Source organism: Vanessa atalanta, chromosome 4, assembly GCF_905147765.1.
Source record: "Vanessa atalanta chromosome 4, ilVanAtal1.2, whole genome shotgun sequence".
In the NCBI taxonomy this organism is placed as follows: Eukaryota; Metazoa; Arthropoda; class Insecta; order Lepidoptera; family Nymphalidae; genus Vanessa; species Vanessa atalanta.
Genome location: NC_061874.1, coordinates 10,392,972 through 10,412,904, shown reverse-complemented (window position 1 = coordinate 10,412,904; position 19,933 = coordinate 10,392,972). Strand labels below are relative to the sequence as shown.

Genomic DNA, 19,933 nt, shown 5'->3' with positions numbered 1-19,933 from the left:
AATTATACTATATCACAAAATTATATCGTACCTTAAATGTTAACACCTTGCTGCTCCAGGAAGAGTAAAGACTAAAGTAAAGTATTCTGTAAGGAGCTTCCATCACTTATATAAGCCTCACTACAAATCACGTGACACACAATATTGAACAGAAAAGTCAAAGTACCCTCTTATTTAATATCAATGTTATCAATACAATTAAAAAATAACTTAAATTAAATTATTATTATTACAGAATTGATAAAAACATACAATACATAGCGTAAGCCTTGTTTGTAATCGTCTTATTATTTATTTATTTCTAACTTAATCTGACAAGTGCATATAAGCACAGATTAAAAGTAAATATTTAATACGTATACTTATCAGTACACAAAAATTTAAATAAAAAATTCTCAAATACTTAATAAGAGAAGACTTTTACAGGCACTTTTGAATCATCATTTTACAAAACGCTAACGTTTAAATGTTAAAAGTAAAGATACCACTGGCTTGGAATGCAGATTCTACCGAGAACCGGTAAGAAACTCAGTAATTACTCTTCAACATTTGAAATAGAAAGTTATGTTAGTTAAATAAAGTTATATATCCTGCCTCAAACACAAGAAGTATTAGGTCCACGCATCCGGTGTTGAATATTATTTACCTATTAATGTTTTAGAAACAAATGATTTGAATTTATGCATCGGCAAAGTTAAAAATATCTGCATAATTTTATTACAGAAACGAATACCTCGCCCTTTTACAATTCAATTAAGAAGGATTTATTGACTTTGCGGAGTCGGAAACTTGGCGTTATAAGTTTATACTCACTTATTTATCATCACTGATTCTATCAAATTCGTCAATGTTAAAATAAATATATCGTAACGCCAGTACTAGATCATTATCTCCATTTCCTTTTGATTCACTGGTGTTTTTAAGTTCAAAAGTTTTTTTCATACTACTTGAAGAAGTTTGGCTGTAGTTCAAATGTGCTCAGCCACGACTACCACAAATCTTATTTAAGACGTTTGATGCCGTACCATTAGATCAAGGCACTTTTATTCTCCATTAAATGACATCCTACATTTCTGTGGCAAATATCCATTTTATAATTTTTTAAGATATCTAAATATAGACTGACCTTTAAAACGTCTAAAAAAATCCATCGCTGCACGGCGCGGCGGGATGTGTAACATAAAAATTGATGGTAACTCGAATCGAAGAATGTATAAATAAAAATATAAGGATTAAGGTATATATGTATACATCCTTACTGTTTTAGTTATGTATAGCAATAGGAAAGTAGCGAGCGGCGGAGAGAACGTCCTGTGGTTCGTCACAGTATACGAGTCGTCTTTACCCTCACGGGGAGCCAAAAGTTTATTACATATCAATTAAAGAAATGAGAGCAGAAATATTTTTTAGTTTATACTAAATTGCCGAAAACTCAAACAATTATTGAGAATTCGAAATTCTTGGCTTTAAGCAAGAAATACACTGGATACGTACATTTGCGACGCTTGGTTGTCGAAGTACCTAAGCCTAAACGTGCCAGACCGCTTTGATGTGGAAATGGACGGCGCTCCCATACAGCTTATGCTGTACAGATAAATATGAAAATGAACGTTTCCTCGCATATCATATAATAAATTCATCATTATCATTTCATTAGTTTCAATATACTTATGTAAGTTATTATGTTTGATGGAACATTGGAGATATAATGAATGATAAATATATTTTACGATTTAATATAAGAAGACCTACTTGTCAGACTGCTTACCTACATCATATTAAAAAATAATACTATAATAAACTGAACGTTTGTAAAAACTGTATTGAAGTTTTTATTATTATTAAATTGTTAAGTTGTATTAAGAGGTCCATTCATTTGTTCGTTTCAGAATTCAATTAATTTGTACAGAATAGTGTAGTTTGTAATACATCGTTTCATAAAATAGTTAAGCTATTTGAATTCAATATATAGTTAAACAAAGGTAACAATTTTTACATTTGCTATTCTAGTATTAATTAAATTGTTTTTATGTTTTCATTGATAAAACAGAAGCAATGTTTCATGAGTGATAATTAATTTAGACGATCACTATTTAACCTCCAGAAAGCTCTCGAGTCTCGAGACCGCTTCGTATCCTATCACTTACACCTTTATGTCGCGTTCAATTTAATGAAACAATATTACTGCAATGACGACCTCCGTGGTCAAGTAGTGTGTACACCGGTTTTAATGAGTACGCCACTCCGAGGTCCCGGGTTCGATTCCCGGCCGAGTCAATGTAGAAGAAGTTCATTAGTTTTCTATGTTGTCTTGGGTCTGGGTGTTTGTGTTACCGTCGTTACTTCTGGTTTTGTTTGTAATTACATTGTCACATTTACCTTTTAAAAGAAACACAGCAATAAATAATAATGTGTAAAAGGTGGCTCGTAAAAGTTCTCTTCAAAATTGATAGATATCCTTATATAGGTTTTGGTTCCAGGATATGTACTCGTAAAATAATATACTCGTTCATGTTATAGTGTTTATTTATTCGCCAATTTTATTTTGCATAATAATACTTTTTAATTCGTTTCAGATAAGGAAGAGTTGGATTGCATAGATGGCACGTCACCTTATCCTCTTTTTTACAATAATAATACATGTTTGTTTTCGAATATTTAAATAAAATTCCAAATTTCAAAGCTCTTACACCGTAATACCGATCACAGATCAGTTATTCTGGCACTCAAGAGCTACGCACCTAAAAGCTAGTACTTTGTATTAGGTACATTTAACAGTTATTATCCTCGTTCAAATTGTTGTATTACGATAATAATCTTAGATTTCATGTTAGGCGATAATTAGTAGTGTATGAAATGCCTTACATTAATTAATCCCAGTATTGACTTTAGATATTTTAAGGAGTAGGTGATATGTTGTTATTATATGACTCAAATCCCGGTCTGCTGCTTTGTTCTTAATATATAAAGAGTTTTATTACAACATAAAAAATCATCATCTTACACTACACACGGTCTTTAATGATAATTAATGCTTGTGATGTCTAATAACTACAATTTAAAATATAAATATATATGAAGATATTAAATGCTATTGAAATTACAAATGAAATGAATTCATTAACAAGCTTCCAAGTGATGCGAATTTTGCATATCCAAGGCTAGGTTATAAAGAATTTATTTTATATAGCAGATAGCAGACTTTTGCTGCGGAAGGAATTTTAATTATTTCAAAAAGGAAATTTATTGAAATTAAATAATATAATATTTTATCGAGAGACATAATTTTGAAATTCTTTAATGCTTTTATGATATTCAATAAGATATTTTGTTAGAATATCATGCTTTACACAATATCTATATATTATTATGTAGATGCATTAACAATATAATTAAGAATTCAAGGACAACATATTTTAAACTCCCAAATGTATCATATGTAACATGAAAGGTATTCAGTTCTGTGTAAATATGTACGGCTTTACTTGATTCGTTTCAACAATGCTGTGCCCTTTTCTTGCGAATGTCAAATCAATAATGACAGAAAGAGACAAATCATTGTTTATTTGGACATACGTTAAACAATGGTTAGACCAATAATAATTATTACATATGCAATAGCACCACCTGCTCAGTACAATAGGATTGACAATATCCTCTTAAGCCGAACTAAATCAGCGAATCGTGTAACGCTATCAGATAGACGGATTTACAGTCCGAACTGGCAACGACAAAGGATCTCGGGATTCCTTAATAGCCTTTTGAAGGCTTTTGATCCTTACGATTGCCGACGTCTTTTATCTGCGAAATTGTTGAACGCCGAATAACATACCTGTGAGATTGAAAATATGCTGTAAGGAATATTTGTGCAGCAAATCGAACCTATGTAAATATATTTTTTCGTATATCTGCCTCGCAATTTATATTCCATATAGACTTTGGTCTTGACGATCCCCAGAGAATCTTTCCAATTCCAGGGATAAAAAGTATACAGTATGTTGATTTAGGTTACTAGCTTGCCGTGATTGAGTTTGCTGAGTTTTCATGAAACTATCAAATACTTTCCGATCGCAAAAAGAGAATATAGAAAATCTTTTTTAAAATTCAAATATTCGTTACACAAAATGTAATACTTAGCTGACTTAACAATTATTTTTATATGATTATGTACCAATAGATACCTCGAATATAGCTTCAACTATCAGGATATTCTCCTTTTTATAAGAATTAATACTTAGGATATTTAAATCGTAAAAAGTAGTAGCTACTGTAATTAATTTTTTTTAATCATAAACTTTATTGTGAGACATCTAAAAAAGATAGATTAATAAGATAGATTTTATATAGATATTTTGGAGTTCTACAAATGTGTTGTCTATATACTTTTCGTAGCGTATGCTTCTTGGACTTTTTCAAATCTCTCCAACAAGGTCAGAATATTAAAATATAATTAAAAAAATATGCAAATAACATTCCTTATACTACAATAGTTTAAACAAACTAAAACTGTAGGCTCGAATAATAGTAAATAAGTAATTTTGGTGTGAAATTACAAAAAAAACCTCATTCATTTCTAACATTAACTAGCGACGCGCCCGGCTTCGTACGGATGAAATTAAAAGTGGAAACTGAGTTTAGAAAGAAAATATCAACTTTGTATATTTATTTAATAAAGTTTATTTTTAATTTATAACAGTAGGTCATCAGTCGAATTTAAAAATAATATCAAAATTGGTTTGAATCGTAATTTTAGTGTGAAATATATATCAACATTTATCTATGGTTTATAGATTCAAATTTGGATAATTTTAACTGCCAAAGGTCCTATTTCATTATTACAGTCAGTTATCTGACCGTTTTAAAGCGAAGGTTTTTTTAATTTACCTTAATAAAATAAAAAAATAACATATTCATCTGCATTATTTATTAATTTGGTTAGTAATGGTTAATATTTCTTACGGCGCCAATGTATATGGGCGATGGACATCACTTATCATCAGGTGGTCCATTTGCTCGTCTGTCTGCTCCTGAACTACTTCTACTATATCATTCATTCCCTAGAAAGACTGGCAAACTATGCAGTTTTTATTAAAGCGGTCAGGTGTGTTTGTGAAAACAAGTGTAATCCCTTTTTCCTAATGTACATAAATCCCATGATGGAAGGGAATTAAAACATTACTAAAAATAGTTGAAGTGCAGAAACATTGGCTTTGCTGGCTTTCCAGATGTAAACACTGTCAGCTGTCAACAGAGTCTGGACCTCGGACCGATAAAGAGATAAACTATCTAATTTTCGGGACACAAATCTAATACCAATGTTATTGACCCAAACCGGGATTTTCCAGGAACTCGGGTTCGGATTAAAAAGTTTTTATTTAACTTGCAATGTGAGTTAGTTTATTCGGATCAAACATCGCAAACTGAATTCGAACTAGTTCCTCTGATGATATTGAATAATAGTTATAGACTTGGACCCGGTGCAGTACCTAGCCGGGATTGAATCCAAACGAAAAAGTCTCCTACCACCAACACCTTAACACACAATTTTGAATATGAAAGATTATAGTTTTTTTTATATATTAATTTATATTATATTCTAGCTATTAGATTAATTTTCATATATTTAAACAGTTCATATTTTTTATATTTAAACAAATATAGTCACTATCATAATATAAAAATGAGAGCCCGAGATGGCCCGAGAGCCGAGATTGCCCAGTGGTTAGAACGCGTGCATCTTAACCGATGATTTCGGGTTCAAACCCAGGCAGGCACCACTGAATTTTCATGTGCTTAATTTGTGTTTATAATTCATCTCGTGCTCGGCGGTGAAGGAAAACATCGTGAGGAAACCTGCATGTGTCTAATTTCAACGAAATTCTGCCACATGTGTATTCCGTCAACCCGCATTGGAGCAGCGTGGTGGAATATGCTCCAAGCCTTCTCCTCAAAGGGAGGGGAGGCATTAAGCCCAGCAGTGGGAAAATTAACAGGCTGCTAATGCTAATAATGCATAATATAAAACATCAAGAAAATAAACTATTTGTAAATCAATCAAATATCTATTGAATGCAATATATAACGTACCTTTTTTTTTTTTTATGTCATAAGGTGGCAAACGAGCAGGAGGCTCACCTGATGGAAAGTGACTACCACCGCCCATGGACATCTGCAACACCGGGGGGCTTGCAGGTGCGTTGCCGGCCTTTCAGGAAAGAGTACGCTCTTTTCTTGAAGGTTCCCAAGTCGTATCGGTTCGGAAAAACCGCCGGCGAAAGCTGGTTCCACAGAGTGGTTGTGCGAGGCAAAAAATGTCTTAAAAATCGCGCTGTTGTGGATTTTCGGACATCTAGGTGGTGCGGGTGATATTTGGAATTTTGAAAGTACCTACGGACTAAGTGTATTTTCAGGAAGAATATTAGGCCTTTTGTTTAAGCCGTGAAGCCTTCGAGTCGATCAAGTGTAAAACTAATCGACGCCAATATAATGATTCATACACGTTTGCCCGTTATGTAAAAGGAAATCGATTTCCAGTTACCTCTTCCATGTTTTCAGGAGTAGGGTCGAAGAAAACTGCATTATCAACATTCAATAATAATTTATTATGGTTAAATTCACACGTTTTACCGTGAGATTATAGTTATATATTTACAACCTAATTTTAAGAAACTGTTTTACAATATATTAATAAAGTTTATTTATAGCGTAACATAACATACATTAATCTGCGTTTCTAATAACGGAAAATTGGCATTTTTGAGTTTACAACACGAGTTGATAACAAAAGATTATAACTATAAACAAAAATCAATAAACGTTTTAAATTATTTGATGGATTTTGAAGTAGACTAAAAGTTTCAAAGATATTAATTGTACACTTCATTAACCACGCCTCCGTGTAACAAAATATATCTTTCATAACAAAATAAAGCTGAAGGTTACAATATTACATTGTCATGTCACGATACTATAGACTAATTTATATACACAAATATAACTTCAACTAACTTTGTATTTACATATAATATAAATAACAAGCTTCATATCAGTATCATGTACTAACTCACTTATCGTCCTTGTGATATTTTGATTCGCTTTAAAATTTTACTACAGTAATTTATTTGAACATCTTTCTGCTATTTACCATATTTACATTTTGATATATTACAAATTATGTAATTTTTATTATAATTAAATCATTTAAAATAAAATATTAGTTTGATTATAAAATAGAACAATACATTTTTTTATAGAAATTTATATCAACGGGATATTTGTATTTAAATTAGTAATTATATTAAATCGAATATTGCATAAATATAGTATAACAATCATTTGTACGATTTCATTTGTTATCAGAAGTCCGGATATAACACATAATTACGAGCAAAATTCACACTAACTGTAAGAACTCATTTGTGTCATAGTGAGTGCAAACTCGCGTCAGTGTCGCTTTCCGCCCCGCCGAGAAGGAGACTTGTTTCACAGGGAAGGGGGCGGCTAGGCGAGTCTATTCGGACGTCTGGCTGACGCATTAGTCACAGCTCGATAGCCGCGGAACCTTTCCACGTGATACCGGCTCTTAGGAGATGATATAATCGCAACACGCACCATATACATAGACACTGAAAAAAACGTATGAATTAAATTTACAAGTCGTAACATGTAATAGGAAAAACTATAACTACTAACATCTTTTTAAATCATTTTTGTCATGAACGAGAATCGAAACCGTGACCTCGAGCGCATCTTCATAAGGTAACTCGCGCGTTAAGATCAAAATATCTTATTCAAATAGCCAACCTCCTCAGAACTCATTCCGTAGATTCTACTGAGAAAACCCGGTTAGTCACTCAGCAGTAACTGTTATATAAATGAAAAAGATACGAATTTCTTTACATATTTGTCACTCTAGTTGCTGGTGGCAAAGCAAGCTCATCTTGCTAGTTACAACCCACTCATCAAATATTTTACTGTTGAATGGTAAAACTTAGTATTTTTGTGTTCCGGTTTGAAGGGTAAATGAGCCAGTGTAACCATAGACTTAAGGGTAACATCCGAGTTAGGTGGCGTATTTATGGCAAATGTTTAACATTTATAATAGCTCCAATGTTTATGGGCGGTGGTGACCACTTACCATTAGGTGACCCATTCGTCCGTCCGCCCAATTATATCAAAAAAATAAAACTTTATGTTATGTATTTCTACCCAAAACCCATTGTTCTCATTCAACCCATCATTATCTCGTGTATAAATAAAAATATTTTGGTCAATGAATTGACTGGACTATTCATAGTAGAACAAAAGGTAGATTTAGATCTAACATTGACTGCCACAGAAAACTTTTTCGAATTAACATTTGTATAGCCTATTCCATCGAAAGGAGAAGATATACATATTCGCACATACGTTGCGTGTATGTGAGTAAAATTTTCAACCGTCTGTTCTGCTGGAACGACACGGTCAGAAAATTAAAATATATATTTGGCCAGTCTCTTGTTTTGAACCCAGAACTTCAGGATGTGCATCGCTTACACATCACAAGCTAGACTCGACCAACAAGGTATGTTTAAAGTAAGTATTGAAATATATAATTTATTGAGTTCCAATGAATCTAAAATTTAAATGTAACTTCCATTTTGTAGACTTTCTGGTGTTTGAAATGAAGATTCCCTCTTTTCCATTTTATATAAAACTTTTTTAAGATTTTTAATTTAAACATTCAAATATTTGTTCAAATAAAATCGCTGGAGTTTATAAATATTATTGCGAAGGTAAGGAATGATCTTTCGCTGAAACGAAGATCCGACTTAATAGTATACTTACATTCAGAAGAATTCTCGGTATTAAGAATGATATTTCCGCTTTGCACATCGCGTCGAATTGCTGTAACAATGGATTCATATTGAGTATCTATAGTAACACACATTTCAAAAAGCATTTTAAAGTAACAATAAATAAATCTGGAGCATAGTATTAAAGTATATAGGTAGTATATGTGTCACGCATATAAAAGGAAGTAGAGAGCGAGGGCGGAGAGAGAGCACGACGCTATATGAGAGCCATTAGGCGTGCATCAATATATAGGAAGTATAAAATTGGTAAAGGTAAACATTTAAATCCTAAAACCTAATACTAGGACGGACGCCAGGACATAGCGCCTGTAAAAATATGCAGACTACAATCTTCCTCAATAAATAGTCTATTTAATGCATAAGAAAAAAAAAACGATTTTTCGAAAAAGGTCTGGTAGTTCTTTTATGATATTAACAAAGCTTAATCAATGCATCTTCTGACATGTTAGCTGCTATAAATATATTTATGACCACCAAAAATCCCTGATCTTTATTTCGTAATAAGAAGGGTGGAAATATACGGAAACGTTTTCCTTTTAGATAATAATGAATCATTATTGTAACACAGAGTATATTCTTACAGATTATATATAAAAGTCAGAATACGCATGTTTGTGCGCGTAAAACTTAATAAGTAATCCGATCGATTGACTATCAATGTTGATAGAACGTTGCATTTGAAACAGACGTGTTTTAATAGTCAAATAAACGAATACACCTAACAAAAAAAATTACAACATTTTTTATTATTTCAAACAGTAAATAGAATGAGAACTTTGATGTATGCTAGAATTTCAACTGTTACTTTTTGAATAAAATTCACGAAATAATTTCATAGTAGACAGAGGTCATATACGGCAGCACGTAAAATGGGGTGTAATGTTTAGGTTATATGTTATTTAATGGTGTGTTAGCTTGATATATAGGGTGTTGCTCGATTAAACTATGTTCGCTAGAATACTTATAGTTACTTAACTAACAAATTCATATCAAACTGAGCCACACACGACTAAGCGTGGTCAGGCTTAGCTAGTTTTAATATAATAATAAAATTAATAATATTATATTATTTTTAGATATTAAATCAAAAAAATATATATTTTGATCTATTAAAATAATCATGCATTATAATTATACATATTAGTATAAATTTCTCATAGTATATTTGTGTCTCATATATTTTGGTCATATTTTTTTAAATAAACCACTTTTTCATTTATAACTATACCCATCGTTACTTTATATATTTTGATTATTTATTTCATAGTCCTTTTTTCAAGTACATTTCAATTAAAGTAATATTGGGCGTGGCTAAATTATGGAAACATTGAAGATCATCTATCCACTGGGCTATCGAAATTCACTTGTCTATGTTTTGTTGTATAATGATGACGATGAAGATGTCATCATGATTGATTTCAGTCACGTTGGAATTTCTCAAGGGAGACTGCTCGTGATGAATGTTATAGGACATAAGTGTGTGCGTAAACAAGGACACTCTTTATTCATTCGCTGTAATAAGCAGATGGGACAACAAGTCGAATGAAAAAATAATCAGATGTAATCCATTTTCAAATAATTGGGATTTTATGTCTTTATAAGCCAGCCATTCGGCTAATGCATTAGAGGCAGTGTTAACTAGCGATCCACTCCGACTTTGCACGGGTGCAATACTGATACTAAATATCCTACAGAATGTCTTTATATATGACACCGTAAGATTACAAAATTCGTTAGATTACAATCTAACGAGACAGATTGTAATCTGTCGAGATATTGTGAACTGTGAAATATGATTGCAATTTAACGCATTATTTTTCGCTATATTGTAATCTGTCGAAGTCAAACTGTTAGATTACAATCTGTCCCCTGATTGGTCGGTCTTGTTGTAAGAGCGACCAATCATACGTCACTGTTATTATTCGGTAGCTTACAATCTATCGAACTTAATTTCAGTAATAAAAACTCTAACTTAACCTAACCGAAATATTATGAATTATCGAAATTATTTATATCTTATTGCAAATTGAATACGCGTTCACAATCTATTACAATTGCGCGAAATAGATTATAATCTAACGGTATTTGCAATTTTACGGTGAAATAATATGGCGGATGCCGGGGAGGCGAGGGGCACATAACGTTCAACCAATCAGCGCGCGAGATGCATTCCGTTCTACGCCAGTTCACAATTTGCCCGCTTCCCATAGATTACAATATAGCAAAAAATAATGCGTTAAATTGCAATCATATTTCACGGTTCACAATATATCGATAGTTTACAATCTGACGAGATAGATTCTAATCTAACGATGTTTGTAATCGCTGACATATACAACGTTAAAAGCTTTTTTATCATTAGAAAATACAACCCGCTATGTCCCTGCAAATTTAATCTGTAATATCTTCGTAAAACTCAATAAGAATCCGATCGATTGACTATCAATGTTGATACAACGTTGCATTTGAAACAGGCGTGTTTTAATAGTCAAATAAACGAATACACCTAACAAAAAAATTAGAACATTTTTTATTATTTCAATCGGTAAATAGTACGAGAACTTTGATGTTTGCTAGAATTCCGACTGTTGAAAAATGTTCATTTATTTTACTTGCTGTACCATATTATTCGATACTAAATTCATAATTAATTTAAGGTACTTAATTGGTGAGCAATAATGCTGTATTACTTAAAATCGCTTCGTAAATAAGCCCTTAATTCTCGTAAAAAGTAAAGCATAATAAATGGTTATTATTAGCTATCCCTAAGAGATAGACATATACTATCATGGACTTTTTTGTAGACCCTTTTAAGGTGTACAATACTGTAGTACATTATTTTGATCTATCTCGTAAGGTTCAGTAAGCGTTAAGTGTGTAAGTAAAAAATGTTGTGTTTATTTACAATATAACATTAGAAACCTCTAAAATTATCCGTGTTTCTCTACTTAATTATGCATGTATATATATTATATATGTATACTTATAAGCCTTCCTCTTAAACAACTTTATTTAAAAAAAAATCGCATCAAAATCCGCTGCGTAGTTTTAAAGATCTAAGCACACATAGGGACAGACAGACAGCGGGAAGCGACTTTGTTTTATGCTATGTAGTGAGAAAATACCTATTTCATTTGTACGACCAAACGAAATTCAAGTTACTACTACGGAATCATAATGCTATTCAAAAGCACCTGCTTAATCTATGGATATAAATACACGAGCTATCTCGGTTTACGGATGATTTCACTTTGCGCTTTCGCTTTGCTTGGTCGTGCAGGTATTTTTGAGGCTTAAATATTCTTATGTACATAGGAACACACCGTGTACGTTTTTAAAGGTTAAGGTGACTCGAAGGACAGAAATACAATTACACTGATTGATTTTATTCATAATATAAAGGAAAATTGGTCAACAAAGCATCTGATAATAAATGAATAAGTCAGTTTTAAATATTTCACCAATTTGGTTTCGAAAGCAGTTGTTGTAGAACAAATAGCGCAGCAGAAACAAGTGTTTTGTAATTCATCCTTTTGAAATTTGGAAGGAGATTCAAGTCAAGAGAATTATTTGTATAGAAATGAATCGGGAAAATATATTACATGATAAATACGACTGAATAGCGTGACGGATTGATCTCCAAATCTTCCATAACTCTTTAGTTACATATCTACAACATCTCTCAGAACTCGTTCGATATAACGAGCTCATTATTTTGAAAGCTCCGAAATCATAAAATTAAATGGATATAGATTTATCAACTTTTAATATATATGTTTATTAAGCTATTCAGATAATGAAAACTCAAGAAACAGAAAACTTAAGGTTGTATATTATCATCACTTCTATATAGACTGAGTCAGTCAGCTAAGAAAAAAGCTCTATGAAGTTGACTTTTTTAAATGAATCCTCACAATGCTTAATTCTAAAGAATTACTAATTTACTCATCCAAAGAAGTCTTAAGCTTGTACGGGGAGTGGACACGACTATAGTCTAAAGCGTCAGGATCGAACGTGAAACTCTTTTACATCACTATGCGACGGTAAACCTTTGCGCTATTGACGTTTCTTTGATTTACTTGCAAGTAGTTGCTATACTAAGTTATGTAGGTAGTATATTTGGATGCAAATACAATCATTTGGCACCATCTGACTGATGTGCCGTAAATGAGTATTGTTAGACTTGATTCTAATACTGGATACATAAATTAAAGTGTATGTGATTTGAGTTTGATAAAAGAATAACTGGAGTAGTAGAGTTACTTCTGAGTTTTTCTTCCTTCTCATAATTCAAATTCCGAACCGTTGGTAGATATCAATTTAATGTAATCTTGAAAAATAACGATTCCAAAGTGCTTGTAAGTGCCCACTTGAATCAAATATATTATGAGTCGGAGTTTTTTAATTTTCGATGGTTGATTCTCAGGTTTGAGTTAATGTGGACTGTTTTGATGTATGTTATTAACTGTTTTTATCATCAATCATTTATCCTGATTATAATATATTTATAAAAAATATACGTACCATAATAATACCTAATATTTATAACACTTTTTAGTGTTTCTGTTTACTTGTAAATTTGATAAATTGAATATCACTCCGCGCAAGTTTCAGGCATACTTTGCTCTTAAGATGTTTTAATCTCGTTAATTTCGGTAGCACAGAAATTTTGTTTTAAAGGTTCGCGAACTCAATTCAAATTAATCAATTTCGTTACATTGAAGAGCACATATATAACTTGGATTTAATTCATCGTTACAGACAGAATATTTTACGGCGACTTAAATCTTGATAATTTTGATGTCTTTATAAAAATTAGTTCTAAAGCAATTCGTACAAAAATGAAAATAAATATAAATAAGTATATATTAGACAACATCACATACATTACTCTGATCCTAACGTAAGTAGCTAAAGTACTTGTGTTATAGAAAATCAGAAGTAACGACGGTACCACAAACATCCAGACCCAAGACAACATAGAAAATGATGTTAATTTTTCTACATCGACTCGGCCGGGAATCGAACCCGGGACCTCGGAGTGGCGTACCCATGAAAACCGGTGTACATACTAATCGACCACAGTGGTCGTCTTTGGACAAGATTAACGTGTTCTATCAATTAACCAAAAAGAAACAAAAACATAATTCACGGTACGCCAGGCAAAGTGATGTGAAATTAATAAAAGTAATGTTATAAATTACATATTATTGTAAAAGCGATGAAATTTTTGAGAACTGCGGTGGAGAGGTGCATGACGGCAAAAGACTTAAGACAGTATCATGCTTTTTGTCTTTATAGCATGAGTTGGTTTTACCCCCAATGCGACCACAAACAAAAAAGGACTGTTAAAAGTCTAATCCAGCTATTATACAAGTAGAATACAGTACTTTAATTTAAAATAGTAAATTATTCAATAATTACTAGCACGAAACATTTTATTATCTGTGTACGGACCATCTGTTTTATATAACTTAAGTAATTACTACTAGGTTACATCAAACGTAGCACGTTCATAAAAGTTGTCCACTCATTAGCTAATGAAAAATCATTATGGCAACACTCACTTAGAATAAAATTAATGTCGCAAGTGGTATTAATTACCCTAGTTACACGTGCTGTTATTTAAATACGTTGTTTTAGTAAAACACAATATTTTTTACCTTAATCACCGTAAGTCATCGAATTCAAAGCACAATTAATAGTAACAATATGGTAACAAAATATAATAATAATAATATTTTTCAGACAGTATTATTACCCAGCATTACTTGAATGAGTAAATATTAAATAAATCTAACATAAATAGAAAAATAAGGTAAGAAGACCGGTAGTTAAGATAGGAATCTTTTGTTACCGTCACAGTAGCATGCGGAAATCAAAAAGGGAACACGGCGTCCGCAGAAGAGACGTAGAGTACCGCCGGTTTCATAGTGGGTATTCCGGCTTACTAGTGTACACTATGTGTCCTTGGCAAACTAGGTGTGTCCCACATAGACAATCCCTGCCGTGGGGGAAACGCAAAACGCGTTTATCCAGTAAAATAAAAAAAAGAAGGAATCCCATGTTACGGTAGAACTCTTTCATTATTGACTAAAAAGTATATGTTATGTACCTTTTAGTTCCTACAGGACAAACATATAGTTAAAATATTAACAATTATAATATAAACTAAGCATCACAATATTATCCGTAAAGTCATTGAAAAACGGATACCCAAACGAACGTATTTATAATATTAATGAGATACAGGTTAGAGTTAATTTATTACAACAAAACACCGTAAATCATCGGCAGCAAATGTATACAGCATATATATAAGAGCCGAGATGGCTCAGTGGCTAGAACGCGTGCATCTTAACCGATGATTTCGGATTCAAACCCAGGCAGGCACCACTGAAATTTCATGTGCTTAATTTGTGTTTATAATTCATCTCGTGCTCGGCGGTGAAGGAAAACATCGTGAGGAAACCTGCATGTGTCTTATTTCAACGAAATTCTGCCACATGTGTATTCCGCCAACCCGCATTGGAGCAGCGTGGTGGAATATGCTCCAAACCTTCTCCTCAAAAGGAGAGGAGGCCTTTATCCCAGCAGTGGGACATTTACGGGCTGCTAATGCTAAAAAAAAAATGTATACGGGTCTGTAATTTGACATTTCAATTTTATCTGCTCTTGATTGGTGAACTGTAATCGAGAATTCTGCGGTGTCTGCAAATCACACAAAGAGATTTTTGTAATAAACGCTGGTTTTGTTTCCCTTTGTTTTCTAGACAATGAAACTTATGCGGTTTTAAGATAAAAACTTAATAGTTAAGTTGTGAAAAACGCGAGCAAATGTCCCGAAAAAAAATGTTATAAAGCTTATTATATCAAGGTTATATCGATGCTTGGCAGTGGATTCATTTGTAGCAGAATTTCATTGTACTGATGTACGTTTCCTAACAACGTTTTATTTCATTGCTAAGCACGAGTTGTCGCATAAATTAATTACATGAAAAGGCAGTGGTACTCGTTCGGATTTTATGCCGCAGTCTTCGTTCAAGATTAAAGTGAGATTCATATGTTCTAATCACTGGACCATCTCTAATGTTATATTACTGCAATATGTTAAAAAAAATATATCATGTATGATTATTATGGTCCAGTTAAGTAACTGCACCATAATAATAACTACACCTACATGTGTATCTCATCATATATTTTACCACCAAACAGCGATATTGTTGTGTTCAATTTGAAGGGTGAGTAGGCCACTGTAACTCCAGGCACACGTGACATAACATCTTAGGGTTCAATGAATGGGGAATAGTTAACACGTCTATGGGCAGTGGTGAACATCATCAGGTGGTTTTATTTACCTGCCTATCACATAAAAAATAAATTAATAATAGTTTGTCTTTTTACTTCATTTTTATTAATAATGTTTTCACATGTCTTCACAGTCACATCTCACTAATTCATATGAAACTAAATAGTATTGATACCATTTCCAAAAATATGTTTATCATAAAAAGTATGGATAATTATTACATACGTGATGTTAGAATTGTTTGAAGGCCGAGGGAGTTTCTGATCGATATACGTGAGGACGTATCGTGTTAACGATTTATTAGTATTCGGAACATTGATATTGGGAGACGAATGACCGAATATTTTGTTGATTTAGTCCAGTCACAAAAACGTCGCATGTTTTATTTCGACGAATACTGCATTCTATTTGATTGAATGTAAATTTCATATGTAAATAAGTACTAGTTTGTATAACTATGCAAGAGTTTACATGGGAAGCCTAGAATGACGTTTTCTGACGCCTGCGACGTTGACATAACAAGCTACATTTCAAACATAATATATACATAAGTCTATAATATATTCTAATTGAAGAAGGAATAAAGATAATCAAACCTTAGATTTATGTATTTCATGCGATTTGCTAATAGTTCGGCTATGTTTTTGATTAATATGTCATTATTTACATGACAACCCTGTTCTACTTCATGACTTATAACGGCTTCAACGTATAAAATGCATATTTTCGAAAATCAAACCAATGATATCGCGTCAAATCATGACAAATGTTGTTTATTTGGCTTTTGTCCTTATGGATGGAATAGACTGTACATGTAGATATAGCAAGCTATATATCTGAAGTTTAATAATTATATAAAGATTTCAGGTAGTAATAACATTATTTTAAAATACTGTGAAACTTAAAATCCATAAAATTTAATGTCATAAATGTATCATATCTATCAGATTAGCAATTTTTTCTGCTTACATTTTATCTTTAAATATATATTGTAAAGTTGGAAAAAGAAGAATTCATTGCTTAATAAGTCAATGCATACGGAGAAGTTTGGAACTTCCTTGGTTCGGATAAGGACCTGTCACCTTCATGTAAGGATGAGGATACGGACTTAAAGTAATTTTATATGTCGAAATTCACGTATATTTATAACTTACATATTTTATACATTAATATATCTCTCCCGATTTCATACGGGAAGAATTTATACAAAGATTTTTTGTTTCATTTTTAAAGCCAAATTACTAATATCTATAAGTTATCTTTATACTGAGGTGCATAGGTCGTAATATCCGCCGGTAATAATTATTTGTTACACCCAAAACTGCCAAACAGGGACTGTATTGATTTTTAAACAGCGTTGTCAAAGATCTCTTGTAACATGATTTTAACTGAAATTTCAAAGACACGTTTAATCTTTTAAAGTGCATTTTAGATAATTAAGAAGTTTATGTAGATTTAAAAATTTATTAAACTGCATTTTTTTGTTTCTTTATTGAACTTATTGTTTTTAGCGAGGTTTGAAGGATGAGGTTGAGCCAGTATAATGATCGGTTTAAAGGGCATGACTTCACAACAAATGGTGCGTCTGTGTTGCAAATAATAGTGAATATTTCTTACAGAGCCAATGTTTTTGGGCGTTTGGCTCATTTCTTTCTTCAAACAATAAATCAAGAAAAATTAAAATACATTATGAAGTTGACTATTGTGTTAACTCAATCTGATATCATATTTTACATTCTCTTTTGTAGGTGTACATAAAATTCATATACTTTTTGTAGTGTGTCTTTAGTTTATCTCTTTCTGTCATCATGATTTGACATTCGAAAAAAGAAGACAGAGAATTGTATAACTAAACTTAAACAAGATTTATGGGTAAAGACGTAAACGTATATGGGAATTAGAAAAGCATGAGCGTGATATATATATTTAGATATACATCACGAAAGATTGAACGTAGGGTCAATTAGTTCGTAAGTCAGACATAAATGTATGGAGGATAATTGTTACACTGCTTCATGCTTTTAATTAGCACTTAAGCTTTTATCTCCCTCAAACGTAACTAACCTTACTTAAAGACTTGTAATAAAAATGACTAAAGTATATTTGTCTCTGTCTATCAGAATATACCTTAGAGGGAGAAACAAACCATAAAGTTAAATATAAGTATATTATATGATTAAAAACTTGTTTCGTTTTAATTAGAACATTTAAAGAAATCGTGATAGAGTCAGTTAATAACATAGGGTTTATTACGTAGCTATTACGTAAGGTTACATTAAAAATAACATGGCAAGGAAATTAATTACATCAACTATAATAACTAGAAATAAAGCTATTAAATAAGTTACAGCCTAGGCCTCATAAAAAATAACATTTCATTTGTACACTGACTTCATACTGAGTCAATTTATATTTAAATGGAAAACAGAGAACCCTTGCAACGTTTATACGTGAGGTCGGTAATAATTTTCGTTCGATAGAACATGTTAAATACGTCATACGAATCTGAAAAATGTTCAATAAGAAGGGTCGTTTGGAAATTGCAAAAATAATCTGCCATTTTGAAAGTGCCTTTGTCTCTGTATTGTAAGGATTACTTGTCCTTTCATTTTAAGAGTTTTTTTATTAAGTTTTTAATAATCTTTTGTACTATATAAAGTAACGTATATTTGTATTTCGTTACATTGAATCGGTAGTGAGTTAAATTAAATATAGTTTTATGAACTGTAAATGTTAAGGAATTTAATAAGTTCACATGAAAAACAATACCAAAGCAATAACAATAAAAAATATATTTATATATTCATCTTAAATATTAAAGTGATTTAAATTCACGTTAACCTTTCGCGATGTGTACCCAATTAATACTGTATATTTATTATGTGATCATATCATCTTATTTTAGTCGATGTTCGCAATTGTTGCTCTTGTGGTCACGAACTGACTGGAAGCTACGTACGTCATACGATGTTGAGTGCACGAGTTTTCAACGCTTACGTCTACCTTCATTACACTTTTATTATCGTTATTTCTACCATAATGTTGTGAACACACTATTATAATACAATCGGACCGCGCGCGCGTTTGAGGCACTTTAATTTTATTAAATTTATGTCGGTAAGAACCGGATTTTATTTTGTTGATAAATTAAATAAATCATCATGATTACATTGTTGTTTCCTTATTTCGCTTCGGGTACAAAAAGTCTGTATTACGATGTGGAACTGTTGTAACTGTGTAATATGTGCAATGTACGCCTTGAAAGCTTGTTAAATCTACTTTTGTAATTATTTTTGCATTAACCTGACATTGAAAGACGACCTCCGTGGTCGAGTGGTGTGTACATCGGTTTTCGTGGGTACGCCACTCCGAGGTCCTGGGTTCGATTCCCGGCCGAGTGATGTAGAAAAAATTCATTAGTTTTCTATGTTGTCTTGGGTCTGCGTGTTTGTGGTACCGTCGTTACTTCTGATATTCCATAACACAAGTGCTTTAGCTACTTACATTGGGATCAGAGTAATGTATGTGATGTTGTCTATTATATATGTATTATGTATTGAAATTGATTACCGAGTATCAAAATATTTAATATGGTTACCGAAACCTTTTAGTTAACACGGTTTTCCATTAAAACTGAGAGCATAAACGCAAATGTACTTTTTCTATAAAACAAAAAAAAGTGTAATTGTTTTTATAATGAGCTTGGGAGCTCCCATTATCTTTCAAATTCATACTCCTAGTCTACATATTTTAATTAAAATTCCAA

General features: G+C 32.0%; 1 protein-coding gene across 1 annotated transcript in view; it reads right to left on the bottom strand.

The window, feature by feature from the left end:
• Positions 1 to 7,270: 7,270 nt before the first annotated feature.
• LOC125077843 overlaps positions 7,271 to 19,933 on the bottom strand; it is a 43,345-nt gene continuing 30,682 nt past the window's right edge. The window contains exons 6-7 of the mRNA XM_047689930.1: positions 8,827 to 8,886; positions 7,271 to 7,625 (exon numbers count right to left, since the gene is read on the bottom strand). Coding sequence (XP_047545886.1) covers positions 7,539 to 7,625; positions 8,827 to 8,886 — 147 coding nt within the window. The 3' untranslated portion in view covers positions 7,271 to 7,538. The remainder of the gene's footprint in view (positions 7,626 to 8,826; positions 8,887 to 19,933) is intronic.